The 25,597-nt window shown below is 48.7% G+C and overlaps 5 protein-coding genes and 1 non-coding gene across 11 annotated transcripts; 2 read left to right on the top strand and 4 right to left on the bottom strand.

The window, feature by feature from the left end:
• The first annotated feature begins 13 nt into the window (after positions 1-13).
• On the top strand, positions 14-4,616 carry LOC112893070 (aspartate aminotransferase, cytoplasmic). The gene is made up of 12 exons (XM_025960230.1): positions 14-244; positions 374-445; positions 549-610; positions 1,212-1,295; positions 1,522-1,621; positions 1,708-1,828; positions 1,993-2,156; positions 2,266-2,403; positions 3,026-3,147; positions 3,248-3,342; positions 3,857-3,977; positions 4,296-4,616. The coding sequence occupies exons 1-12, from the start codon at positions 29-31 to the stop codon at positions 4,378-4,380; spliced, it is 1,380 nt and encodes a 459-aa protein (XP_025816015.1). The 5' UTR covers positions 14-28; the 3' UTR covers positions 4,381-4,616.
• Positions 4,617-4,957: 341 nt separating this feature from the next.
• Positions 4,958-8,058, bottom strand: LOC112893069 (rho guanine nucleotide exchange factor 8-like). 4 transcript variants are annotated; one of them, XM_025960228.1, is made up of 8 exons: positions 7,558-8,058; positions 7,160-7,393; positions 6,945-7,061; positions 6,687-6,841; positions 6,520-6,594; positions 6,150-6,425; positions 5,730-6,050; positions 4,958-5,635 (listed from the first exon to the last, which is right to left on the bottom strand). In XM_025960228.1, the coding sequence occupies exons 2-8, from the start codon at positions 7,380-7,382 to the stop codon at positions 5,249-5,251; spliced, it is 1,554 nt and encodes a 517-aa protein (XP_025816013.1). In that variant the 5' UTR covers positions 7,383-7,393; positions 7,558-8,058; the 3' UTR covers positions 4,958-5,248. The 4 variants fall into 4 exon arrangements, with proteins under 4 accessions (XP_025816013.1, XP_025816011.1, XP_025816014.1 ...); XM_025960226.1 differs by having other exon boundaries at positions 6,520-6,841; positions 6,945-7,080; XM_025960229.1 differs by lacking the exon at positions 7,558-8,058 and having other exon boundaries at positions 6,945-7,080; positions 7,160-7,345.
• Positions 8,059-10,054: 1,996 nt separating this feature from the next.
• Positions 10,055-10,139, top strand: TRNAY-GUA. The gene is given in 2 exon segments: positions 10,055-10,091; positions 10,104-10,139. It is a non-coding gene; the product is annotated as a tRNA-Tyr (tRNA).
• A 109-nt stretch (positions 10,140-10,248) lies between these two features.
• LOC112893861 (dynein light chain LC6, flagellar outer arm) lies at positions 10,249-11,269 on the bottom strand. The gene is made up of 2 exons (XM_025961377.1): positions 10,823-11,269; positions 10,249-10,683 (listed from the first exon to the last, which is right to left on the bottom strand). The coding sequence occupies exons 1-2, from the start codon at positions 10,958-10,960 to the stop codon at positions 10,540-10,542; spliced, it is 282 nt and encodes a 93-aa protein (XP_025817162.1). The 5' UTR covers positions 10,961-11,269; the 3' UTR covers positions 10,249-10,539.
• A 1,250-nt stretch (positions 11,270-12,519) lies between these two features.
• On the bottom strand, positions 12,520-16,600 carry LOC112893590 (nucleobase-ascorbate transporter 2-like). The gene is made up of 14 exons (XM_025960998.1): positions 16,045-16,600; positions 15,850-15,947; positions 15,545-15,721; positions 15,369-15,469; positions 15,144-15,219; positions 14,963-15,022; positions 14,676-14,860; positions 14,137-14,233; positions 13,961-14,047; positions 13,813-13,871; positions 13,637-13,728; positions 13,461-13,538; positions 13,189-13,349; positions 12,520-12,964 (listed from the first exon to the last, which is right to left on the bottom strand). Exons 1-14 carry the CDS (start codon positions 16,133-16,135, stop codon positions 12,752-12,754), a joined length of 1,575 nt encoding a protein of 524 aa, XP_025816783.1. The 5' UTR covers positions 16,136-16,600; the 3' UTR covers positions 12,520-12,751.
• A 1,992-nt stretch (positions 16,601-18,592) lies between these two features.
• LOC112896036 (serine/arginine repetitive matrix protein 1) lies at positions 18,593-24,051 on the bottom strand. Of its 3 annotated transcripts, none has more exons than XM_025964069.1 (8): positions 23,444-24,051; positions 23,313-23,386; positions 21,749-22,005; positions 21,069-21,270; positions 19,863-19,982; positions 19,675-19,754; positions 19,471-19,589; positions 18,593-18,850 (listed from the first exon to the last, which is right to left on the bottom strand). In XM_025964069.1, exons 1-8 carry the CDS (start codon positions 23,902-23,904, stop codon positions 18,787-18,789), a joined length of 1,377 nt encoding a protein of 458 aa, XP_025819854.1. In that variant the 5' UTR covers positions 23,905-24,051; the 3' UTR covers positions 18,593-18,786. The 3 variants fall into 3 exon arrangements, with proteins under 3 accessions (XP_025819854.1, XP_025819853.1, XP_025819855.1); XM_025964068.1 differs by having other exon boundaries at positions 19,675-19,760; XM_025964070.1 differs by having other exon boundaries at positions 19,675-19,760; positions 23,313-23,370; positions 23,458-24,049.
• Between the last annotated feature and the right edge of the window lie 1,546 nt (positions 24,052-25,597).

Below are 25,597 nucleotides of genomic sequence, written 5' to 3' on the forward strand. Positions count from 1 at the left end.
CAAGCACGCGCACGCACCGCGCACCCGGATGGCCCCCGCTAACGAGCGAGCGGCGCAGGAGCCCAGCCCCAGCGCCGACCGCAGGTTAAGTACGCTGGTGCGGCACCTGCTGCCTTCCTCCCCACGAAGAACAGCGGCAGCAGCAGACACCTCCGCCACCCTCGAATCGTTCCCCACCATGGCGTCGCAGGTAGCCTCCGTCTTCGCCGGCATCGCGCAGGCCCCGGAGGACCCGATCCTCGGGGTAAGTCCGCCTCCCCCCCCCCCCGCTCCGCCTCCTCCTCCCTTTCCCCGGGCGATCTCGCGCCCCGCTTGCTATCGGTCCTCGTGGGTTTGCTCCGGCTGATCGGTGCTTGTTTGGTGCCTGGCGCAGGTGACGGTTGCGTTCAACAAGGATCCCAGCCCGGTGAAGATCAACCTCGGCGTCGGCGCCTACCGGACCGAGGTGAGAGGAGTTTGGTGATTTGGTTTGAACCTTCTATGGCCCCTTCTGTTGTTTTGGATTGGAGATGGATTTGACGCCCCTCTTCGTGTTCTGATCCGTGCAGGAAGGGAAGCCCCTCGTGCTGAACGTGGTCAGGCGCGCCGAGCAGATGCTAATCAATGACCCGTAAGTCTTCTGTGAAATCCAGATGATCCGCGTGATTTCGTGATCGTGCCCCTGGGCTTATTGAAATTTCAGGCTTGAAGTTCCTACCTCCTCCCAAGTTGAAACAAAAATGTATTTAATTACTCACTGGATCTAACATCTGGATAGTGTATAATACGCACCTTAGTTCGACTGATACTTCCGATAAAACCATAATAATTATTGACTCATGTCTAGTGCTCTGTAATTGTAGGTGACCTTTCTGTTGTATGATACCGTTTTTGTTTCAACTGTTTGAGCTACTACTATCTTTTTTTTTCTATCTTAACACTGGGTCCACTCTGTTGTACTTACGTGTAAGATTATTATTCCTCAGTCCACCTTGCAATTGCGTGTATGGCTTTCCCTCCTCTTTTTTGTTACTTGGCCCACTATATCTCTGTAGATGATCTAGGTTCCTGGAAAATTGACCTCAATTTTGTATATTTTTCGGGTGTGCTTTGTAAACACTGCAATGTGTCCCGTTGTGTGTCTACACTTCTGCGTGTGGAAAACTGTCAGCGTGCAAATTTATGATATCTTGGAGCTGTATCTTACATATGATTTTTTTCCCTATGTCTAGGTCTCGTGTGAAGGAGTACCTACCAATCACTGGTTTGGCTGAATATAATAAGCTGAGCGCTAAGCTTATCTTTGGTGCTGACAGGTATTGTTCTGTGAGACTTATCTACCCATTTCCTCCCGTTGGTGATTTTTATGGGTCAACTGCTCCCATTTGTGATATTTATGTGTCGTACTATCAACTGTGAATTCTTAGTGTTGAGGTCTAACTACATAAAATATCTACCTTCTTGGCTACCTGTTGTGTTTATCTCTATTTTACGACACTTCAGAAAACTGATTATGTTTTTCTTTCCCTCAAAATGGAACAGCCCTGCTATTCAGGAGAATAGGGTTGCTACAGTGCAATGCCTATCAGGAACTGGTTCTTTAAGAGTGGGAGGTGAATTTCTTGCAAAGCACTACCATGAAGTAAAGAAACTCTCCTGTCTCCTTTCAGTTTTGCTGCTTCACTTGATTGAAGTGCATGATCGCTAAATCATACAAATTTCTTCCAGCGCACTATCTACATCCCAGTACCAACCTGGGGAAACCACCCAAAAGTCTTCACCCTAGCTGGATTGACTGTCAGGAGCTACCGCTACTATGATCCTGCAACCCGTGGTCTTGACTTCAACGGTATAACTTTAATTTTTCATGCTGCTATAATCCTGTAACCTGCTACTATGCTTTAATAATGCGAGTATGCTACAAGATCGGGGCACTTTCACATGTCTTGTATATTTCATATTTGCAAATTGTGTCATGGCTCTGTCATTGATCCAGGATCTGTTTTTTAACAGGACTCTTAGAAGACCTCAGTTCTGCTCCTTTAGGATCAATTGTACTGCTGCATGCTTGCGCCCATAACCCTACTGGTGTAGATCCTACCATTGATCAATGGGAACAGATTAGGCAGCTGATGAGATCAAAATCATTGCTTCCGTTCTTTGACAGTGCTTATCAAGTATGTAGACGTAACCAATCTGAAATTGATTTGACACAGCAAAAACACATCTGGTTGTCTGATTTCACTCATCAGGCACATAATTTGTTGATTTTTGTTCACTTCACAGGGCTTTGCGAGTGGAAGTCTTGACAAAGATGCCCAGCCAGTGCGCATGTTTGTTGCTGATGGTGGTGAATTGCTCATGGCTCAGAGCTACGCTAAGAACATGGGAATGTATGGAGAGCGTGTTGGCGCTTTGAGCATTGTAAGAGATCTTCACTCTAGCTCTTGTTGATTTCACTCAGTTCTAGGTCATAAACTCAGGTTGTTGGCGTCGTCCTCTGGTGTTCAAAGATTACAACTTGTAACCCAGAGCTATCTTTGCATCGTTTTTGGAGATGACTGTTATAACTTCCAATCAAGTAAATCTGAGCAATGCTATAGGATTGATTGGTGCATGGAAAATTTTGTCGCAAATGTTCAAATTCGCCTCTATCTTTTATTTGTCACTTTAGATATGTCAGTTCATATAGTTCTTATCTGTTTTGTTATGGGAGATAAACATAAATATATTTTTTGTGGACAGTTTAGATTGTCAGTCACTTGTAGCGACATAAATTTTGGCCTTTAGTTAGGGTTAAATTCTTTCACATCTTTAGAGTATTACATGGATGTGGAAATTTAGTAGTCATCAATGTTACAGATGAGAGTTGTTTCTTTCCATCGTTCTAAAATTATCTTACTACAGTACTTACTAAGTTTGTCTGTTTCTCTTGTACACCTTAATTATTGAAAGAGGATAGTTTTTCTACATTGTGCCCATCTGAACAATCTTTTTATGCCTCAGAAGGTCATAATACTCAGATTCATTGCAATTCATGTTTCAGGTATGTGGAAGTGCTGATGTAGCTGTTAGGGTTGAAAGTCAACTCAAGCTTGTGATTAGGCCTATGTATTCAAGCCCTCCTCTTCATGGTCCCTCTGTCGTGGCAACCATACTCAAGGACAGGTAACATTCTAGCTATTGCAATGCCATGTTTATGGGTGGATCCAGTGAATACTATGGAGCACTTAGTTCCTTATATTGATTTCATTTATTTACATTTTAGTGAGATGTTCAACGAATGGACTGTGGAACTGAAGGCCATGGCTGATAGGATAATTAGCATGAGGCAACAGCTATTTGATGCGCTAAAATCCAGAGGTAATAGTTCCTGGCTACTCCTGTATCCTCCTTGCCTGCAATATGGTTAAATGTTGTATGTGAAGTAACTTGGCAGTCTTTCCCCTAGTATTTCTTTCATGATCTTGTATTGAAATTATGCAACTTGGTGCCATGCCTTTCTTTGTCCTGGATCGGTGCTATTGATTATTTGGCAACTATGTAGTTGAATCTGCAGCAAAGATCCTCTTGGGTTGTCAGCAACAATTGTGCAAAATAACAGAGCTTCCTCTTTCTCACCTCAGTTGATTCAAGTAATTGAATCTGACATTAAAATGTTGAATCAATCTACGTTTGAAGTGTTTGAAGTATTTGGGTTGCACTGTTAATCTGTGCCGTCTATTAGATTATGAATTGAAAGGTTAAATGTTACATTCGCTCTACACTAGTCCAGAAATTGTTATTATTCAATGTACCGTTCCTTTCTGTTGTCTTTCTTTGAATGAAAAAGTTTTCTGGCCCTATCAAGTTGCTTAGTCTTGTTGACAACGTACAGGAACTCCTGGAGATTGGAGCCACATCATTAAGCAAATTGGGATGTTTACTTTCACTGGGCTCAATAGCGAGCAAGTGGCCTTCATGAGGCAAGAATACCACATTTACATGACATCCGACGGGTAAATGTCTAATTCAATTTTTTTACACTTATTTATGTATGTACATGTACTCTTGTATTTGTGTAATTATTACTTAATACTACTAATTGTGGATAAGATTGGAGTTTCCCTAATTTAATAGTTTATAGAAGTATAGCTATAAATCACTTGAACATAGTATTAATATTTAAGGACTTTTAAGGACATAGTATAAGCCAGCAATCTTGATCTGCACTCTTGAACATTGATCTAGTGACTTAAGATTAGTTTTCTTGCCACCTTATTAGGGAAGCCCCAACTGACACTGCCATATTGACAACGAGTAAATTCTTCTTGCAGGAGGATCAGTATGGCTGGTTTGAACATGAGGAATGTGCCCCATCTTGCAGATGCCATACACGCTGCAGTTACTCAACTGAAGTGATGGCAGCATCTCGTCTTCCTCCATGGATAAAATCCAAATCACCTACAGCAGTGTCCTGAGGACTCAGCTAGTGGTATTTACTGGCAGAACTCCTGTAATTTGCCTTTTAATAGACATGTTTGACTCTGTTATCGGAGCAGTTTTCTACTGACGGATTCAAACATCATGGTGCTTTTAGACACCAAATATAAAAGACGCACATGCATATGTTTTTTGCATCATCAGTGCCAAGTATTTATCCTACAGCATCAGCGGCCTGTAACAGTTTTGTGAAGCAGCTATCTGCCTGTTGTATGCTTCCTCTGCTCAGAGGTTCTCTAGTTAGTATGTATTGTTGCTTGCTCGAGTGATAACTAAGGGGGAAAAATGATGCTAGAATTGACTTCGTGCTTGCAGTGCTTTGTGAGCAGAGGTTCTCTAGTTAGTAGACTTGCCTTGCTCGAGTGATAACTAAGGACAAAAATACATGCTAGAATTTACTTCGTGCTTGCTGTGCTCCGTAGTTGTTGTCGTGGTATTCAGTACTTGTGTTCCTTTGCAAAGGTCTCGGCTTATGGCTTGAGAATGGACACAGGACACGGCAGTTTCCACTGTATGTTTGTTTCAGGCCTGGTTACTCTTCATCTCACGTGTGAGTTGGAGGGCCAGGTAGCTCTAAATTTTTCTATTTATTGATGGCTCTGATACAGTGGTCAGTCCCTTAAAAGTTAAAACCATACATGGGAGAGGGAGTCGCATGTTTGCAAAATAAGGAAGACAACACGACGGGCTGCTCAAGCGAGAGCCCAGTGTTTTAATCCAAAATATATACTATGTACACTACTACCACACACACACGATACATGCAAAATCTCGTGCCGTGCCGTCTCTAATGGCGAGCTGAGGGGCTTCTGTTCCCGCTGAGGAAGTCGAGCTTGTCCATGTACGTCTGCTTCAGGTTGGTCATGATGTTGGGCAGCTTCATGAGCCTCCCGTCGTCCTGCGCCGGCAGCTCCGGCGGCGGCGGCGGCGAGCAGTCGTCGTTCCTCCCCTCCGAGTCCCCTGTCCAGCCCATGAAGTCCAGCAGGGTCGTCCCACCGTCCTCTCCCCCGTTCTGGGGATCGCGGCGTCCGGCGGCCTCCGCCGGCGCGTCCCTCTTGGCCTTCTCCCTCGCGACGTTGTCGGCCTGGATGACGTCCTCTATCCGGGACATGACGTTGAACGCCAGGCTCTCCAGCACCCTGGAGTAGCTCTCCAGCAGCGCGAACCCGACGTCCTGGAGTGGCCATGGCGATCGACGTGTGTGTTTGTTTGTTAGTACACGAGACCTTCCTTTTTTTTCTGAAATAATAAAGTACTCAGTTGCTCACCCTGTTCTCTTGGATCTTGGCGATGTCGAGCGTGGACTGGGGGATGCCGGGGAACCTGTGCTTGATGATGAGCAGCAGCGTCTGCGCCCGCTCCTCGAACTGCTCCCTCTTCTCCTGGCTGACGGCGGAGCCCCAGGAGGACTTGCCGTCCTTGTTGTGCACCTTCCGGTTCCAGATGATGACTGACGCCTCGATCCGGTCCTTGAGGTCCAGGATCTTGTGCTCCGACGTCAGGTCCACCGTCGACAGGAAGTCGTCCGGGTCGAACTCCACGTCCGTGATGATCCGGTACAGCGCGTCCCCGAGGCTGGCTCTCCCGTTCTGCAAGCCAACCACCACCATCCAAGCCATGAGAAACAAAAAAAAAGGTTTCAGAAAACTGCTTTAATTTATTTGCGTGATTTCTTCTTGTTCGACGACCTTGGGTAGCGTGTCAATATACGTGTCCGGGATGCTCATCTCCATGAGGCAGTTGGCGTTGATGGCCATGGCCGCCTTGAGCACCTGGTTCACCAGCTCCTTCTGGTGCAGGAGCCAGCCCCTGGAGGGCTTGGACAGCCCGGCCGGGGGCACCTTCACGATCGGGATCCACCACTTCTCGTCGGACCTCTGCGACCCCTCGTTCTCGCTCTCCGAGCACGAGTCGCGCTTCACGTACCAGAACTCGGTTCGCTCCTTGAAGTTGTCCAGGTAATCCTGCCCCATGGTGAACACCCCATGTCGCATCAGACTTTTCATCAACGCGTGTTCCGCTGAGTTACAGCGGTTGAAACATGGCATGAGTGCTTACAAGGAGCATCGTGTCGAGTTTGCGCAGCGCCGGGATGTTCGCCTGGAGGTCCCGTCTCTGCTGCGTCCCCATCACCTGCGACGAGCAAGAACAGAGAGTTAGAACCGGAGGAGTGGAAGAGGATCGATCTGGGAATGGCAATGGCAATGCAGGTGTGGTCGCCGAACCTCCATTTCGGTTCCGTTGTCCAGGACTTGTTTCTTGGCGACGAACTCGACGATGTGATCGGCGACGGAGAGGAGCCAGCCGACCTCCCTCTTCCACCTCGCCTTCCTGTCTGCTGCCATGGGCTCCAGCTTCCGTTGCTCGCCGAACACAGAGGCTGCAGGCGAACGGAAGGAAGATCGTGCGTGGTCTGCGGTGAGCAAGTTTTCCGGTTTCGACAGGAGGATTGTAATACTACGAGTACTATTCTGGCAAGTCACCTGCGAGGTTGGTGACGGCGTTGGAGAGGGCTAGCGCGGAGGGCACCCCTTTCCCGGACCCGGACATGTCCTCCCCGAGCAGCAGCTTGGCGAACTTCTCCTTCATCTGGTCCATCTCTGCACGCAACGCGACCGCCTGACGTCTCGTCAGAACCCGGCGACGCGACCGGCTCGGCGGCGCACCCATCCAAGCGATCTCAGAGACTCGGACTTACCGGAAGGTCCCGCGCTCTGCTCCCGCGACTTGGGCGCGGCGCTGTCCTTGTCGAGCGCGGCGACGACCTTGGCCGACCCGCCCGCCGGCTCGGTGTTGCCCCCCTGGCTCCGCAACATGATCTCCTCGTCGGCCGTCTGGCCCCGCTCCTCCTCCTGCGCCATGCCCTGCGTCCGCCGCACCGAGCTCCGCCGCTCTAGCTGCGCCCCGGCGCTCGCGGCCATGCACTGTCGACCTGCCGCGTTCACGTCACAGCCGGCACCCCATCATTCACCCGGCCGAGCCGCACCCCCATGGCAACGGCAACGAAAAGGACTCGATCGATGGCGGGGCCTAAGAAAGGAAGGGAGAGAGAGAGAGAGAGAGAGAGAGAGGAAGATCACCATGATGCCGGCATACCTGCAACGGGTGCGGCTTTCGGGACCTCGAGTGTCCCCGGGAAGGATGAGCTAGCCCAAGATTGTGCGCTGGAATGATTAGCTCCGAATAATGGATGATTCCTGTGGGTCTCGGGTATCCATGGATCGGTTTCGATGGATCGTCATCTGTCTTGTCCGGAAAGGGGAGGCCCCGGGCCGGTGGCGAAGGGGGAGAGGGGAGTATAATTAGGGAGTGGCACTCGCTTTATTATTAGAAAGCGCCTGCCATTCTTAGCCTCTGCCCCCTCCCTCCCTGCTAGTGCTTCTCTTATTGAACGGCCCGGGAGCTGGTGGGAATGTGGAATGGGTGGAGCTAGACGAAGAAGCCCCTCTCACTCGCTCCTCCTGCGGCAGGAGGCGCATGGCCGCTGCTTGCACACCATGCATACAAAACTACAAATGGATGAAACCGCACTGGCTGAGTGCCTGAGCCACATGTTTGTTTGTACGTGTTCTGCAATCAAATGCCACGCTCTTTGTGCCACTGGATGAAGCTACTGTTTGTGACGAGAAACTTATAGGTACCATGGCAGCAGAGAGAGAGAGAGAGAGAGAGAGAGAGAGAGAGACGATCTGGTCAACCTCGCCTTTCTGGAATGTGTGTGTGATCTCTTCACGTAACGTGTCCCTCGCTTACAGTTGCTGCAACAGAAGCCACAGTTTAGCAAGATCGTACGCCTCCCCTCCATTGAATAGCCTCAGTTGCAGTTACCGATAGGCGATAACACCGTCTATCTGCAATCTGTGGATCAACTCCAGACCCGTAGCTAGGGAGCGGCGGCCCCGGCCGTAGCGGCACGCCATGGCGTGGGCCGTGTCGACCGCAGCGACGGCTGAGGAGGCGCAGGCATGGCGGAGGAGGTGATCCACCGCCTCACCCGTCCCAGCTCTGGCTTCGTCCGCGAGGATTACACCGCCGTAGTCATCCAGACCGTGTTCCGGGGCTGCCTGGCGCGGCGCGCTGCAGCTTGAAGAGGCAGCAACGCTAGCGGTGGTCGTCGGGCGGCAACGCAGCGTCGCCGGCGGCCATTGCCGCCGGGGCCGAAGGTTTTGCAGAACACCCCCTGATAGTTGCAGAAAACACCTGGTTTGGTCGCGATTAATAATCGCGATCCGATTATTTGCATTTTGCCCCCCATGTATTTACATATGACCCCCTATTTAGGATCGTGATAGTAACTGCGATCCGATTATTTGCAAATTGCCCCCTAATATTTACAATTGACCCCTAGTTTATTAAATATTATACGAATGGCGCCATGTCCTGGTATGTCTCTTGGCCTGCGGCCGCCCGCCCTCCGCCGCCGTGCTCCCGGCCGAATCGCGCAGCTCTGTGGCCCTCCCAAGCCCTAGAACAAGCGCTCATCGGCTCCCTTAGCTAAGATTGGAGGCGCTCGTTTCGTCCTTCGTCGGCAGCGGCGGCTTGAGCTCGCGCGGAGGCTGGGACTGGGAATGTCCGTCGCGGGGCGCAGCGCAGGTGCACACTGCAACTCCTCCTGGGCGGCGGCGACCCACGCGGCGGCCGGAATCTGTGTGGCAACCACGACGGATGCAGTCGTTGCCCATGAACTCGGCAGGATCAGCTATGTCTGAATGAGGATGGCCATTCAGTTTCGTCAGAGCTGGCACGAAGAGGAAACCGGTTCAGGTCGTTCAATCGTACATTCAGTTTTAGCACCTTAGCACCTGACCACCTGTAGCCTTAACATGTACTGCCAGAAGGATTTGAGAACTATAGAGTACCATCACAAGTAGGAAAATGGTTCAGGAAATAACTTTTCTGTATTAAGAACTGTTCACTTCCTTTTTGCAGTGCAGAGATATGATGTTTGTAGCCACCCTTGTAAAACAGAAGACTAAAGCTAAATGCTGAATTAGACTATACTATCCTAAAACCTTATGTCCTACCCTTCCTGGAACACCAGCATGAACTATGAACACCCCCCCCCCCACACACACACACACAAAAAAAATTTCGACTATTCCTGCCTGTATCAGTCACTCAGAAACTTCCAACTTCTGTCATCTGTACAATTGCTCATGAAAAACCGCACCAGGATGAAGACCCATTATTCCTGAACTCTTCACAGGGTCTTCATCATGGGTTGCGCATAATTCCGTACATGGATATCACGGGCAAGCACATTAGATACGCCTCCTGATCACATCTCGCTTCCAAAACCTACACCTGAGCATGTTGGAGTTGTGCCTGAAACCCTTTGGATGACGATGTTTGCACTCGGTTTGCCAACGGAGATTCGATACCGATCCCAGCCACTCTTGACAGCAACAATATCATCTCCACTTTCAATATAGCAGTCTTCAATACAAACTTATGAGCTCGAATCCTTCATTGTTCATCAAGAGAGATTGGCAAGGTTATCTATACTGCAAATGCTGAATGATCACTTGATGCTGTAGTTGTTGACATATGAGGCTTGAATATATCAAAGGTTCTAAGCCGAAAAGGAACGTAGCCGACCTTAGCTCAGTTGGTAGAGCGGAGGACTGTAGTGTTTGCAGATAATCCTTAGGTCGCTGGTTCGAATCCGGCAGGTCGGAATATTTTTTGTGCACCCTATTTTTTTTCCCGTTTCCCGGAAGACAAGCTAACAGCTACAAGGGACTGCAACTCCGATCCTACCGGATGTGCTTCGCTGCTAAGAACGGATTTAAATTTCCCAACACTTTCAAATTTCCATTTACGCATCACCAAATTCATCACCTGGATTATTTCGTACACAAAAAGGCAAGGTGAGCAGTGATGAAAATCCACCGCTTTGCAATCTTGCCAACGTTACATCTACCATCATATACAGCGAGCCAATTTCACACAGACGCGCACACGCCATCCGCCGCGGCGCCCCGCTAGTCTTCCTCGACAAAACCCAGAGGAAAAGAGAACGTGCTGCATCTGATTTTTTTTTTCCCGTTGATGTTACTAGGTGTTACTACTAGCCTGCTACGCTGCCGCCCCTTTGAAGATGAGGAACCTGAGCGACTCGAGCCGGAAGTAGATGAAGCTCCCCTTGCTGTGCGTGAAGTAGCAGCCGAAGCTGGAGCCCACCACGCACTGCCACCCCGGGCCGTGGATCGTGTCAAACTCCTGCAGCAATCCAAACCCAGCTATTGAGCACGGTTTCATTCCCTCCCTCTGGGAGAGCACAGATCTCACTCTTGCAGAGTTGCAGCGACCGTCTTCCCGAACAGAGAGAGCACGGGGACCGGACGGGATGCATGGTTACCTTCTTGATGTGAGCCGCGATGCTCCGGCAGTCGAGGACGTCGAAGCGGTCGAGGGCCCTGGACGCCGCCGCCATCGCCTGCGCCTGCATCTTCGCCGGCATGTCCGTGTCCTCCACCATCGCCTTCCCTTCCAGCATGGTGGAGTCCGCTCCCCTGCTCTGCCTCTACCGCTGCGGACTGCGGTCCCGCGTCCTGTTCAGGTAGCACGCGCCGCTGCGGGATCCGGAGGAGGAGGAGACGACCACTCGGGAGACTGGGAGAGACGTGCGCGAATCTGCTGCCGCCTGTTCCTCATCCCTCTCCGTCCTTATATAGCCGGAGATGGAGGAGACCCGGGGTGCCGCCCACATGCATCCGCGTCAAGCTGACGTGCTGGCGACTCCGGGCAACGAGCGGCGACCGGGTCGGGGGCGGCTCCGGTTCGTTCAGCGGCGACGGCGAGCGAGCTTGAATGCTTGATCTCAGTTAGCATCACATTGCTGTGGAAAGCACGCGTCTAACAAGGCTGCTGTGATTGTTACTGCTACTAGCCTGCGCGCCTGGAAACCATGGGGTGGTTTGCCGTGTCGGGTATGGCCAGGCCAACGCCACGCCCAATCTTTTCTCTCTCCTTTTTGTTTCCGGGTTGATTGAATTGGGCGCGTGGATTTTGGCGTGCCGGTTGGTTTCGGAGAACCCGGGCTTGCGATTGCGATTCAAACTTGAAAGAGTCGCTAGCTTAGCAGAAACGTGTAGCTGGACAAGTTGGTTAGTACTGATCTCTCGTCGCGGAGAGTACTTAATTGCGATGCTGTTGGTCCCTATCCATGGGCCATGGCGGGCTCTCCACGTCAGCGCGAGGCTGGAAAAGTCCCCGGGGCTGATCTGATCGCCACGTATAGAATAATCAGCTGGGCCCACAGCGTGCGTTCCGGATGGGGGCTCGCCGGCTCGGTCCTGATCCACGGGAGCACACGGCCCGATGCATCCATCCTTGATTTTATATGGTTCGCCAGTTCATTTTTTTTCTTTGATGAAAGGAAGCCACTTCAGTTATGTGCCATGGTTGCAAGTTGCAGCCAATCATCTCATTCCCCACTATCCCTTCGACTCTAGAACGTTCCTCAAAACAGCTACCCGCATGTGCTTTCCTTTTCTTTTTGTAGGGTACTAGGGTCGCCGCCATTCCGAAGCCCAGGTTCCGCCTCTAGCTCTCGGCTCTCCTGTCCAGGCCCAGCGGCCCATTCCACCTCGCACGACCGGGCCGACACCACTAGTCCCGCCGGCAGACGCCACCGCTCGAAGCGGCAACCAGAACCAGCAACGCCCGTCCCCCCCACCCCCGTCCTCTACCGCGCGCCGCTCGTCAAGTTACCCGTGCGCCGGGCTCATGCCGTCATGCGGGCGCCCCCCTGCGACAAGAGCCAGCGACGCGTGAGCTTGCTCATGATACGGCGCGCTTGTCGCGGTCAGTCGCACGCCCCCGGCTCCTGCGCTCGGCGGCCAGCCGTCCGCAGCACCGCCACCGCGCGTGCGTCCCCGTCCCCCCTCCTCCTGTGTCTGTAGTGGGGGGCGTGCGCGTCGTCCACCATGGTTTGTTTCTCTCCTCCCCTTACCTTTAGACGTCACCGTCCGCAGCATAGGATTATTCCCGTTCCCGTGCGCCATCTTTCTCAGCTCTCACCACCTGGGCTGCCGGCTTGGGGACAAGAAAATGTATGGATGAATCGAAGCAAAACGGTAGGAGACCATTTTTCCTGGGTTGGGTTGGGGATAGTATACTAAGCCTAAGCTAGGGACCTCCCCACAACGATCTACAGACATGAACAGCTACAAGATCAATGAATCAAACAATGGACTAGCTACAACACACAGCTAGTAAGTTCTACTATGCCTCCGCTCAGCAGTCTGAGTCCTTCCAGTGCGAGGCGGCCGCTTCCAGGGTTCAATCAGGCCGGAGGGAAGAAGCGGTTGAGGTTGAACGGCAGGCTGTAGAACTCCTCGTTTCTGCTGTCCCCCTTGAACGACCGGAACCGCGCCCACCACGGCAGGCCCCGGTCGTTGCCCGCGTCCTTGGTCTCCAGCGTGTTGTCCAGGAACACAGCCACGATCAGCCCCACCGTCGGCGGCGACGAGAAGATGGTGTTGATGTAGTCGTTGAACTGCAACATTCCCGGGCCATACAAAGAAGTCAGTGACAATCCTCAGTGTCCAAACCTGAATTCTGAATTCTTGTTTCAGGAGGACTGGTGCTATACAGTTTACTATTTGCTATTTACCCCACTATGCCTATGTCTATCTAGGAGTAATCAATTGCTAAGTCAATCCTTGGTACTATTTGACTTCGAGCCACGACAAGGGGTAAGGTAAAAGAGAGACGACGAACCCATCCGGCTTTGGTGTGCGCAGGACCACGCTGAGCAGCCATGGTGTACCGGAAAAAGTACTCCGGCACGGAAAGGCCAAGGAAGATGGAGACGCCGACGATAAAGAGGTTGCGCATGGAATTCATGTTAGTGAACTGCAAGAAGGACAGCCCCACCGCAGCTGAAAGTCAGATAAAAGGTGAAGCGTCAGTCTCGGCGTAACCATTGCGCAGACTGCGCACATTACTCATGTTCAGACAGACGGGTTCAGGAATCAGGATGACGGACTAACCGACGAGCCCAAACAAGACGCAGTACACGGCTGCGAAGATGGTGAACGGGATGGAGGCAAACAGCGCCCCGAATTTTCCTGCAGCAGATAAGTGAACAGTCAGGAACACTGTTCATCGCATTCAGAGACATGATCTGCAAGCAATTCAATTGCTAGATGGTAGAGCAGTGGCTCACCCAGCATGGAGAAAAAGATCATGAAACCGGCAGAGATCTGGATGACCCGTCGGCTCCCGATCCTTGTCGATCCAAGCAACCCAACGTTCTCCCTGCATTGGTGTTGGAACTAGTATCAAGGCTTGAGGAAATATCTGTGAAGGCACTGCGATGAAAATTTTGGTGTTGGCACTCACACTGAGACAGTGGAGCCAGTCCCCGTTCCAAAAAGGCCATCAAGAAGGATGCCGATTCCCTGGTGTTTCCACAGAGCATCTTTTCAGTTTTCGTGCAGCTGACAGAACATGAAAAGAAGAACAATCATGGGCGCGAGAAAGTATTTACCTGCCATCCAATGCCTCTACTCAGGATATGAGCTGGAGGTGGAGTCGCACTTGCAAGACGAGCAGCAGCCTTGTAAGAGGCTGTGGACTATCCAAGGGAGACATCGTTGAGGTCAATTTGTCGTTACTGAGTTGCAAAGAAAGGATCCAAGGCTGAACTGTAACTAGGGGCATCACCTCTATTAGTGAGACCAAAACAGCAGACACCATACCAAACGATTGGCCAGCGTTGAAGGTTGGGGCTCCCCATTGTAGTGGGTAAGGAATCTTAATCCTGGGTCAAGTCAATGTATCAGTGGGCTGAACAAAAAAAAACACCAATAATTCTCTTGTCTCATAAAAGGAATGTGCAACTGAAGATATATCTTGAGTTGAGACAAATGTCCGTAAGTTGTTGGGGGACCAAATTTGTTACTCTTTGTTACACCTCAATTGCAAATCAGGACCCAACATGAGACTGCAGTTATTTTTTAACAACATATTGATACTAGCAATAAGGATGATGAGTAGGATCAAGATAATCATGAGTACCCTCAATCAATCAAATCTAAGTTGTCAAGTTCATAACACTGATTTATGTATGGCAGACCAAAAATTGGTTTAGATTTGCAAAATCCGACTATCCAATGTAAATGTTTATCGTATATTGAACACAGAGCATCTTTACATTTACACGGCACAGCGGTATTATCAGATTGACATGGGGAGGGACTAACCATGGGGCAGAGGAGATCAGATTGGCTCGGTCGGTGCGGCAGTTGATCTGAGTGACCTCAGTGCTGTTCTTATAGGCACCACCCGAAGTGAGGATTTGAGCATATGCCCATACCAATGCAATGCAGATGAAAAGGGAGAACCTTTCCAGTACGGGAATATCTTTTATTTGCACATTCTTTAGATACTGAGAAAGAATAACAGGCACACATTAGATATGCGTATGCTTAACTTCCCAAGCTGAATTTGGTGGATAGAAGACTGAACTAATTGGAGCTGTTTGTCAAACCTGAGAGAGTACAACAAAGAGAATCAACATCGGCAAGCCGACCTCAACGCATCTCCCAACCTGATGCAGTAGCAGACGTCAATTGGATGAACGAAAGATTCTTATCAACATATACACGTTTGCGTGGTCACGCGGACAGACTGGGAGTATGAAATGAAGATCGGGACAAAGCAAGTGGTACCACAGGGAATCCTCTTTCGAAAAGGCCAAATCCAAGCAGCGCAACCACTGGCGCCATCCCCACTGGGCTGAAGAATCTGAAAGAGGATACGCATTTCCGCACCAATCAGTAAAGGTTAGGGGGCACTGTCAAAACTGAACTGAAATGCTTATGCATTCTGTGCATCGATCTGTTCTAATGCAAGAGCAGTAGAATGCTCGAACTGCGAAGTGAGGAGAAAAGCACCTGGAGAAAATACCCCAGAGTTGGCTGTAGCCCAGAATGATCTGAATACTGGAGGACACTATCAGCGCCCCCTGTATCGCCCTCATGGTCTCGAGGAACCTCTGCGCAATCAACAGATGAACAGAGAGCAGATTAGACCACCGCCTCGTCAGAAACAGCAGAACAGGCGCACGCACCTCGTGTCCATCGGGTATCGCCGCGAGCGACGAGTCCTGGATGATGGCCACAATCGGGATCACGAACGCGTAGGAGCCGCCGATCACCGTCGGCAGCCGCGTCCCGAAGAGGGACTGCAGCAGCGTGTTTATCCCCGTCACGAACAGCAGCGTCTGCACCACCCGCACCCTGTCCCCCTGCGAGCAGCAACACCGTTCCCCAAGCGGGAGGACGAACCAAAACATCACATCACCAAACTGATGCTACACCAAGCAAGAACCGACACGAAGGCTGGTGTGGTAGGAAGCGCAAGGCGGGGACTCACATCGTCGCCACCCATCATGGGAACCAACACCGCCGGGATCATCACCGCGGTGCCGAGCGCCAGTATGTAGTGCTGGAAGGCCAGTATGATCGCCTCGCCTGGACATCCAAAAAAAAAAAGAAAAAGAACAAGATTAAGAGAGCGGAACCCCAACCGGAATGTGAAGCATTTTCAGCTCCTAGCTTGGATACACACCCCAGGGAGGGTTGGAGTCTATGCAGTACTCGAACCCCTGGAGCTGCTCCATGGGCGGATGGCTGATCTCCTCCGGCTTCGCCTCCGCCATTTCCCCCGACGAGCTTTGCCTATTCGACCAAAAGAGAAGCCGGAAACAGGACAGGAAGGGCTCTGTCTCTCGGTCTCCCGAGAACACGGTCTCCTCGCTTAAAATCACCCCTCCGCCGCACGCCTATTCGGTTAGTGATCCCTGCGCGCTGGCTTTCCTCTGCTGGGCCTCTCTCGGCAAAGCGAGAAGAAGCAGCCAAGCAGGGAGATAGAGATGAAACGTCTCCACGGGCAACCGCCGCCCGTTGCTGGCGAGCACCAGGACGAAATCTGTTAGCTAGCCGGAGAAAAAGTTGCGAGGATGAGAGGGGGCGGGGAGGAACACTAGCGATGGCGGCCGGGAGCGATTCCGCACGCTGGCCAGCGGCGTCTAGCAGCGGCGAGTACAGGGTGGAGTACTGGTCGCCGGCCGCGGCCGGGGTCTCTTATCTCGTGCTGGTGCTGCCAGCCTTTTTCTTTCCTGGCTGGCCTTTTTATCGCTGGGCTGGGTTTTGGCTGGTGAGGGGGTTTAATGCTTTCTCGCCTTTGAAGCCTTCTTCCCTCCTCTCGGGAACTGGCCGTTGGTTTTTTGGCTGTGACCGAATTGCCCCTCCTCTCGTATCAAAAAAAAAAGGCACCTCCTCTGTCCTGTACGGTTTCCCCTGTTTTCCACCTCGTGCTCGGCTAGACATCTGCTGCTAGACTACTGTTCTCCACGTACTGTTTGACTGCTGTTGTTGGGTTTTCCTTTCCTTCTTCAACATCTGGGAATCCTATGATTTAAGCTACTCAACTAATTGTTTTCAGATCTTATTCATCCCAAATCTCAGACTTTTAGTAGAGTATCCGTCATATTAACTTAGTAGAGTATAAGTAATCATTACAGGATACAACAAGTTTATTCTGAATGATAAAAAACCTGTTTATTCTCACAAAACCTACCCAGGCTTTCAAATTCACCCATTCTTTCCCTTGAATAACCACGTCAACGACAAAATCTCTACTCGACACTGTACAATCGGTAACATGTAAAAAGAGGGAATCGAGAGGGAGGGCACCTGCCCGTACATTTTTCCTGATTCCGGCCAACCGATGGGACAATCGCCCCAATTAGATACCCACAGCGTCACCTGACGGTCCTGGCCCAAGACCAGAGGATACCTGTTCTTTTCCCACTCCCCTCCTCCTCAAATCAAGTGGTGCACGTCAGCGCATGTCCCCGCCCGTAGCCGGACACAGAGGAGGGGGGCAGCAACCGGGCAAGGCAAAGTTACCGTTGGGCGCCGCTCGCCGCCTCGCCGTGCGGGTGGTCGGACCGATGTTTTTGATCGCATTGCATCGTGGGACGAGCTCGAAGACGCAGCACCGCAGCCCCCGCGACTAGGCAAGGAGGAGCAAGACGACGCCTTCCCCGGCGGGGCCCGCGCGGGACAGCGATCTGAGAGATGCCTGCCTGGCGCCCTGACCGCACGGAGACCCACGCGCGACGCCGCTGCCCGTAAAACACCTGCCGGCCGTGCCATGGTCTTCAGCACCAGAAGCGGCGTGAAAGGCTCCGCCGGGCGTGCCATGGCATTTCGTTTTCTTTTTTACTGCTGCTGGCGAGACAAAGGCCAAAGGCTACAGTTACTCGCGGGGCACTGTGCTTCTGCCGCTGCGGCGCGGGGCCCCGGCGATCCACCGGTAGTGGTAATTTAAGTGTGGTTACTGCGGCGAGAGGCCAACGGGAAAGTCCCTTTGCTTTGCAGTTGCTCTGCTCTGCTCGCCAGATCTACGGCGGCGCGCCGCGCTGTGGTGAATTCATGCACGCTCGTCGGGACGGTCGGTAGTAATGAGCTCCAGGGCGGCAGAGACGGTGGTCGCCTTGCCGGTGGGTGGTGACTGGTGACACGGTGGCCGCCGCTTCAGTTCCGGTAGCTCGGCCGTGGCGCTGGTCGCCGGAGACGTGCCGTGAATCTGGCTGAGGCGAGGGACGTGCACGGTAAGCCTGTAGCGTTACCCTCTAGTACGCCGTAGGCGCAACGCAACGAGGTACGTGCATCTACCGCACTGTTCCAATGAGTGCTGGCCGTCAGTAGCAACATGCGGAACTGTACACCCTCCGCGCTGCGCGCACTGCGTGTTGCCCGTCAGTACTCTCAGTTACTGCTTGCAGAAGTGCAGACTGCGTGATGACAACAGCCTGAAACATCACATGGAGATGATGATTGAAGCGCCACCGACGAAGGTGAGATTGATACGATCATACGAGCAGGCGCAGGGCGATGAACACTTGGAGGAAGGGCACGCAAGTTACCAGCTATCACAGGGCGCAGACTGCAGCAACAGACCTGAAACGTCACATGGAGTTGGCGAGTGAAGGAAGAGCCACACCGATTTCTGCGTAATGCAAGCAATTTGATTATCAGTCTTGGTAAGCGTTTAACTCTGGCTTGCAGATACTCCCAACATAACTACCGGCTGTAATAGGGGGACCAGATTGCACTCAGTTTTCTTTCTTTTTCTTGGCTTAAAATGTTTAGTTTCTGGCAGGTGTATACAAGTTGCCGGGGAACCTTTTCTAGAATACAACTCAGGATCGATCTTGATTTCTTTTTCCTCATGCACATTACAAAACTATGCCAAAAATCTCAATGGTACACTGATGGCTCAGATGAAAAAGAAAAGGCAGCACTAGGATCTTCTGTCTGACTTGTAATCACTTCTCTTCTCTTCAGCTTCTTTTCGCTTTTGTTGCCTGGAAAATAAAAATGGGATGTTATAATGGAACAACTGTAATAGAACAATACAGTTCCTGTAAACGATCTTGCACATTGCTATCATGTCAATTTGCATGGTGATACAATCAGATCCACCAAACATATCGCTATCCCTTCAGTGTTTTAGTCATCATTATATACCATTACAGGATAGGAAAAATTTTGTTTTGCCGCTAAGCAGACTATTAGTTTTGATTCTACCATCCATTTTTATCAGGCTTTTTTTTTGCCTCCCCTTTCTCATTCGCTAGTTTGTTTTTACCAGTTTATGCTAATTTTTGGTCTAATGCTGTCAGTTCGGCATATTCGACTTATCAAATATGGCTTCAATGGCTGTGGATAGCAATCATATATACTTCTAGCTGTAGTAATTTTGTCACTTAGGGTTTCTCGGTTGTAACATCAAATTCAAACATTGTTTTATTCATTCAAACATGGTCACTTAATCGCAAGCAGGCACTTAATGGAATCATAGCAAAAAAAGAATAGGTGACAAAAATGGATGGTAGCCAATTTAAGTGCTGGTATAATTGCTGCAAATTTTCCGAACAAATACAAGAAGTCCAGAGGTCAGTCATGTTGAAACAATAGAACTTACGCAAAAGCAGCATATCCAGCACCAACATTAGCAGCAGAAGTCAAAAGTGCTGCAGAAACTGTTGCTGATAAATTGTCGTGTCCACTAGGAACTGCAGGGTTCTTAACATCCCCATCAACCTAACAAATAGCAGCAAAACACAAGTCAGCCTTGAAGATCAACATTCAAAACAAGGATAAATGCCTTGAGTGGTTGATTAAACACCTTATCCCATTTCGACTTCTTGTTTGGCCTAGTCTCTTTTTTTACACCTTCTGCAGGTACCGGAAGTGTCGCAACACCAGCTAAAGCTGAGTATATAACAAACATCAATATTATCAAATAAATATTTGTGGGGCAAGTGATGATAATCTGCCAAAACATAACATGCAATGGCTTCATGTTCACTATACCTGGAATCTTTGGCATTGATGCACCAATTGGAGGTTGTACTCCTCCAGGAATAAATTCAACTTTTGGGCTTTTTTTCCTTTCCTGTTCCTTCCTCTCAAGTTCTCGCTTCATGTCAGCTTCTGCACTCAAATAGAACACATAAGATCAAAGATTGGAACACTATTATATACTCCCTCCCCATCTACTTTTATAAGGCGCACACGCATATCAAGATTCAAACTTTGCAATCTTTGACCAATAATTTGACTATTAATTTTTTATTTTTATAATGTAAACTTTATATGATTGGATTCGTAATCAAATATACTTTACCATGCATATAAGTTTATAACCATAAATGATATAATATATGATAAATGAATGGTCAAAGTGTTATTTAGAAGACCGTGCCATGTTATACTATGCCTTATAAAAATGGAAGGAGGGAGTATCAACAAAGCAGACAGAACTGTACATTCAGTATTACCATATTAGTGATACCATTATTTTGGTTGGTGGTGGTTGGGGATGGGGGTGAGTCGTATGCGACAGAACAAGCACAAATCCAATAGATTATACAATTTCGTATTCATTTCAGAAAGGAAGAACATTGTTCAGCAGACCATTCCATACTCTGCCCACCCATCTAATTTGGTGCTTATAATTGCTGGTGGCATGGTCAATATGAAGACATAGGCATGGTTGTGTTTGAAGGGGCATCGCCTAACTTTAATATCACCATGGAAAATATTAGGGATGAAGCCATGTTATGAAGCATACCTGGTGCCAAGAAGCTTACCAGCCTTTGGACGTCAGGTTTTTGACTAGTTGGCCGTGGGCCATGTTTTCTTGGTCCATGCAAGTTGGGTTGGGTTGGGGGTGAGAGGGTATATATGAGTCTTCTTTTTTGAAATGTACAGTTCTCCAGCTAGCTGGAGAGAAGGTTAGTGCATACAATAAAGATCTGAATAGCTAGCTAGTTGGGCTTCTATAGTGCATTTTATTCAAAAGTTTGAGGCAAGCATGCACCCTTGACCCTTCAGTTAACAAGTTTCTCAAAACGACATTCTAGATAGGTAGAACAATGGGATATTTAATAATCTTATTTCCTAATTGACTATGTGTCACTATTTAGCCATTAAACGAAAGCTTTTTTCAAACACAGAATTATCTAGCAAACAGCAATACATAACCCAAGAGGATAGTATATTGAATAAATCACATACCTATCTCATCATAGTAGTCAGCTTTGTCATACCCGTAAGGATCAAAGACATCCTTACTGAAACAGGTCCCTATCTGATCAATTTCTTGATACCGCACAGCGTGCTGCAAGAAGTCAGGATTTCTGTAATCCTTCCTGTTGCGCACTTCCGCGTTAAAGCTCTTTCCAGCCCTTTTGTACGCTAGGAACCTGTTAATTTTTTGCTGCACAAAAGAGAAGTACAACAGTAGAATGAGTTTCTAAGTAGATATTTGCGGTAAGAACCAACCCAAGAATAAGTATTAAGGTCCATAACGACGTAATGATGCATTCCTAACGCAAATCTTACACGATAAGAAACAATACCAACAGTTCATAAAACTTGGAAAGAGAGGCAGATGACAGAAGAAAAAAGAATAGGAGGGCCTTCAAGCATTAGAATAGATGAACTGATGGAGTAGAACTATCACATAGGACATAGCCTTTTCTCAGTAACGTCCTGATAGCAGATACAGGTGTATATGTCTGATAGAGATGTTCAGCTTTGCCTTCTTATCAGATGCCAGCAGATAGTTTCATCCATTTTAAAGTAGAATATGGAGTTCATCTAAAACAGTAATAAGAAAGATGATCTGTATAAAAATATGACTAAGCTGTTTATGATGAAAAACAGGTGTAACAATAGTTTGATCAAAGGATAACCTGTAATGCTGCAGAGCATTTTCTAGTCACAGGTGGAGGAAGGAAACGACTCAATGGATCATCATTTTCACCATTAGTTGAAACATCAGTAGTTTCCTCCATCTGGGCATCTTCAATTTCTGCTCTAGTTACATCTACTGCCATGTTCGTCCCTACTTGGTTCTGCTCAGGCGCATCAGGATGCTGAGACATTTCTGCTTGAGTATTTGAGGTCATAATATGAACTGTACCTGAGGGAGTTCGTTCTTCAAGATTCCCTAGAAAAGAGAAGGCATTATATTAGATAATCTGATGGATGTTTGCCAATTGACAATACAATAACTAAATTGCTCCAGTCAGGAATGGAAAGCTGCTCTACGCTTTTTTTTTCTTTCTACAGAGGTCAGGACTATACACATCAGGGATCAAGCATCAGATATAGTTAAAGAAACAAAAATATCAAGAACTCAGCTATGTGGTCAGTGGCATAGCATTCCAATAAATGATGTATCAAACAATGGGAATGCACATATTTTTGCTTCATAACAATCAAATCATTGTACAAACTAATAAAAATAAATGCAACTTTTTGAAAGCATATGGCATGTGTTTGCCTCTGGAATGACATCAATTCAATTTCACAGCTTCTTGAGATCGACAATGCACTTCCAGCAGTTAAAAACAATCACAGCTTTACAAAATTGACTTAACCAAGATACTCTGGCCAAGGCTCAAGAACCTAAATTATTGGTTTGTGTTTTGAGAGAATGCTCTTCAGAGCTCTCAACAAATGCACCAAAATGTCAAAAATTCACTCATTGTACAGGATGTACAACGAATTTCCTAGCAAAATTTATACATCCGGAAAACAGATCAAGGTGTCTTATCTAACTAAAAGGTTGCAATAAGATTTAATCGAAACGGTATACTAAATCTAGTTATTATCATAAAACCTATCATTTCTTTCATTACAATGTCACAATACTACTCAACAGTCCACTAGATCTAGTTGGCTATCATAGAATTTTATTTTATTTCATTGTGATGCCACGCAAGAGATTGCAACCCTTCCTACATTAAAATTAATCACATCTTTGTGTAACATTAGAAACCGTCAAGATCAAGCAGACCAAAGTGTAAGAAGCCAATGATATTAAATCTAATTGCACAATAACCATACCAAGGCATGGCATAGACAGTCAAACATTCTATCAACTGGTTTCACCTAACTACCAAGCACATCATCAGTTGCAATTAAGGCATATAAGGTGACATCGCCATACATTCGAGCCATTTGAACAATTCTAGTAATAGTGTCTCATTACAAGGCCATGTGCCATCGCAGGTGTATTATAGCATGCCTACGATTAACGTGGAAGTAAAAGTTGGTACTATGACCATAAGCAGAAATGCAGAAAGAACATAAGAACATAACAGATATAAATCCTTAGTTCTGCACAACATAGTTTATGTGGAGGTTGGACCAAATTTATTTTACTTGCATTATAATTTAGCAATGTATGGTCACAGTCACCACAATTACACAATGCATGAAAAGTAATGAGCATGACCAGTTAGAACTTACCATCAGCAGCCTGAGCATCTGAGCCAGATCTGTGTGCGCCGCTCATGATCTCCCCATCCTGCAACCAATCCACACTAACAACATCAATTCAGAAAAACAGCATGTCGCGAGCAGCAGTACTGAACACATACTTCAGCGGCTCTACCTCCTGCTCGGGCGACATGGCCATCTCGTCGTGCGCATAGTCCACGATTGCAAGCGCCCCTCGTCGCGGAGGGCGCGGCAGGTCGGGCGGCAGCGCGGAGGATGGGGCCCGCAGCGGGGAGGGGGACGAGACCGCAAAGGGCGAAGAAGAGCGCCGCGAAGGCAGCGGCGGAAGCTGCCCCCGCGCCGGGGAGGGGTGGGGGCTCGCTAGGGTTTTGCGGCCTGCGGACTCCTCGGGGAGGGAAGGCGACGGAGGCGCCAGGGAAGGGTTGGGATCCTCGCCCCCGGCTTGGGAGGGCAGCGGCGACAAGGAAGTGATGGCGGGCGCCGCGGTGGCGGCGGGCGGCGCCGGGGAAGGGGGGTTGGGCTCGTCGGCGTCCTCCTCCTCCTCCTCATCGTCGTTGTACATGGAGAAGAGGGCGGCGATGCCCTCGGTATCGGACGCCATGCCGATGTGGAAGATTGAGGGAGGGAAGGGTTGGATTAGGGGAGGAGGATGCGAGGCGAGGGCCGCGACGGCGAGGAAGAAGGCGGAGGATTTCGGGACAGCGGCAGAATAGCGTTTCGCGAGTCTTGCGAATGTGTGTTGAGTTGGGTGTGGTGTTCGAGTCGGCTGCAGACGATGACGACATGGGCCCAACACTCAGACCGTAGACCGTAGTCTAGATTCCAGGCCCATGTTTTTTTTTCCAGGAAAAAGTGCTTTGCTTACTCAGGAAAAAAATCGAAACGCAATGGCAATCGTTCATATAGCAAAGGCGTGTTTGGTTCATTGGGATTTATTATAAATCCATAAATTCCTCATATGGAGTGGCTTCTTATAAGATTAAAATGGTGTTTGGTTGTAGCGGCTTATAAAAAATTATTGTAATTGGTAATAATATTTCTACCCCTCATTAATGTCCCTGTAGGTGAGGGAGACAAGGGTAGTGGGAGGAAAGAGAGGATGTTTTGGTAGGGCCCACAAAAAATAAGTTCCGTAAACATCTCTTAGAGGGGTTTATGAGCTTATAAGGTTTATAGGCATAAGCCTCACCTATAAATCTTCATGTTGGATAAAAAGAATTTATTAGAGACTTATTGGTGGAGCTTAAAATAAGACTCTCCAAACCAAACACCCCCTAAGTACCTCCAGTTAAGTATTGTTGATTTATTTGACCGGAGAGAGCAATTTTGTATACTCATTGCATAACATAATTAAAGATGCGACTAGTTAATTGGGCTAATTTACGGACCACTCTATTATATCCTCTCTTTCACACACTCATTATTAACCTTAGGCAACTTTAAACTTAGTACGGTCCTCTTTGGACAGCTCCGTCCGGAGGGGCTTCGGCTCCCTGCTACGACAATCGGCATTGTGCCCTGTAGCAATTAAAAAAGGGCTCCAGCTCCCTGCTACATTTACCTACGCAGCAAAAGGAGCAAGCGGAGCTACCTTTCCTAGCTCCTCCGCGTTACAGGGCGCTACGGGGCTGGAACCAGAGCTGGAGGGAGCCCTTCCAAACGGGCTCTACATCGCAGTGGAGAGCAGCTCCGGTTTATATACCTAAGGTGTACTGAAACATGTTAGAGAAAAATTTTGTGGTGCTCAGATCAAAATTTAGGTATAGGCGGAACTAGATCAACAAAGTAAAAGGCTGCAGTATAACACTAGAGCTAATGCCTAGCAGGCTTAAACACATCCCAAAATAATTCAGCATGTATTACCAACAAAAATTGAGGTATGGCGGCTGCCATACCTTGCTATACCGGGTGCTCCTCCATTGCTCAAGCTAGAGTGTGGGATGCTGGGAAGCACCATCTTAATTTGGGGCTTCAATTTATAGGCAATGCTTCAAATAGAATAGTGTGCTTTTTTGCATCCATCATCTCCATAGGAATAGAAGACTAGTGTTGAGGAAATTTAAGTAGGCATTTTTTTTATGGGATATGAGTTGGCTTTTTAGCTATACGCCGGAATAATTTGTTCTAGGTAGCACCTCGACGGTGTGTCCAACTTTTACAAATTTTGAGAGGATTATACACAAGAACTGCTCTAAGGTCATGAGTGTAAAGACCATGGCTACGATGGTAGTGGAGATTGTTGGCAACATATGGCTACGGGTAAGAAAGAACACCATTATCACGATATGAAGCAG

Source organism: Panicum hallii, chromosome 5 (genome assembly GCF_002211085.1).
Source record: "Panicum hallii strain FIL2 chromosome 5, PHallii_v3.1, whole genome shotgun sequence".
In the NCBI taxonomy this organism is placed as follows: domain Eukaryota; kingdom Viridiplantae; phylum Streptophyta; class Magnoliopsida; order Poales; family Poaceae; genus Panicum; species Panicum hallii.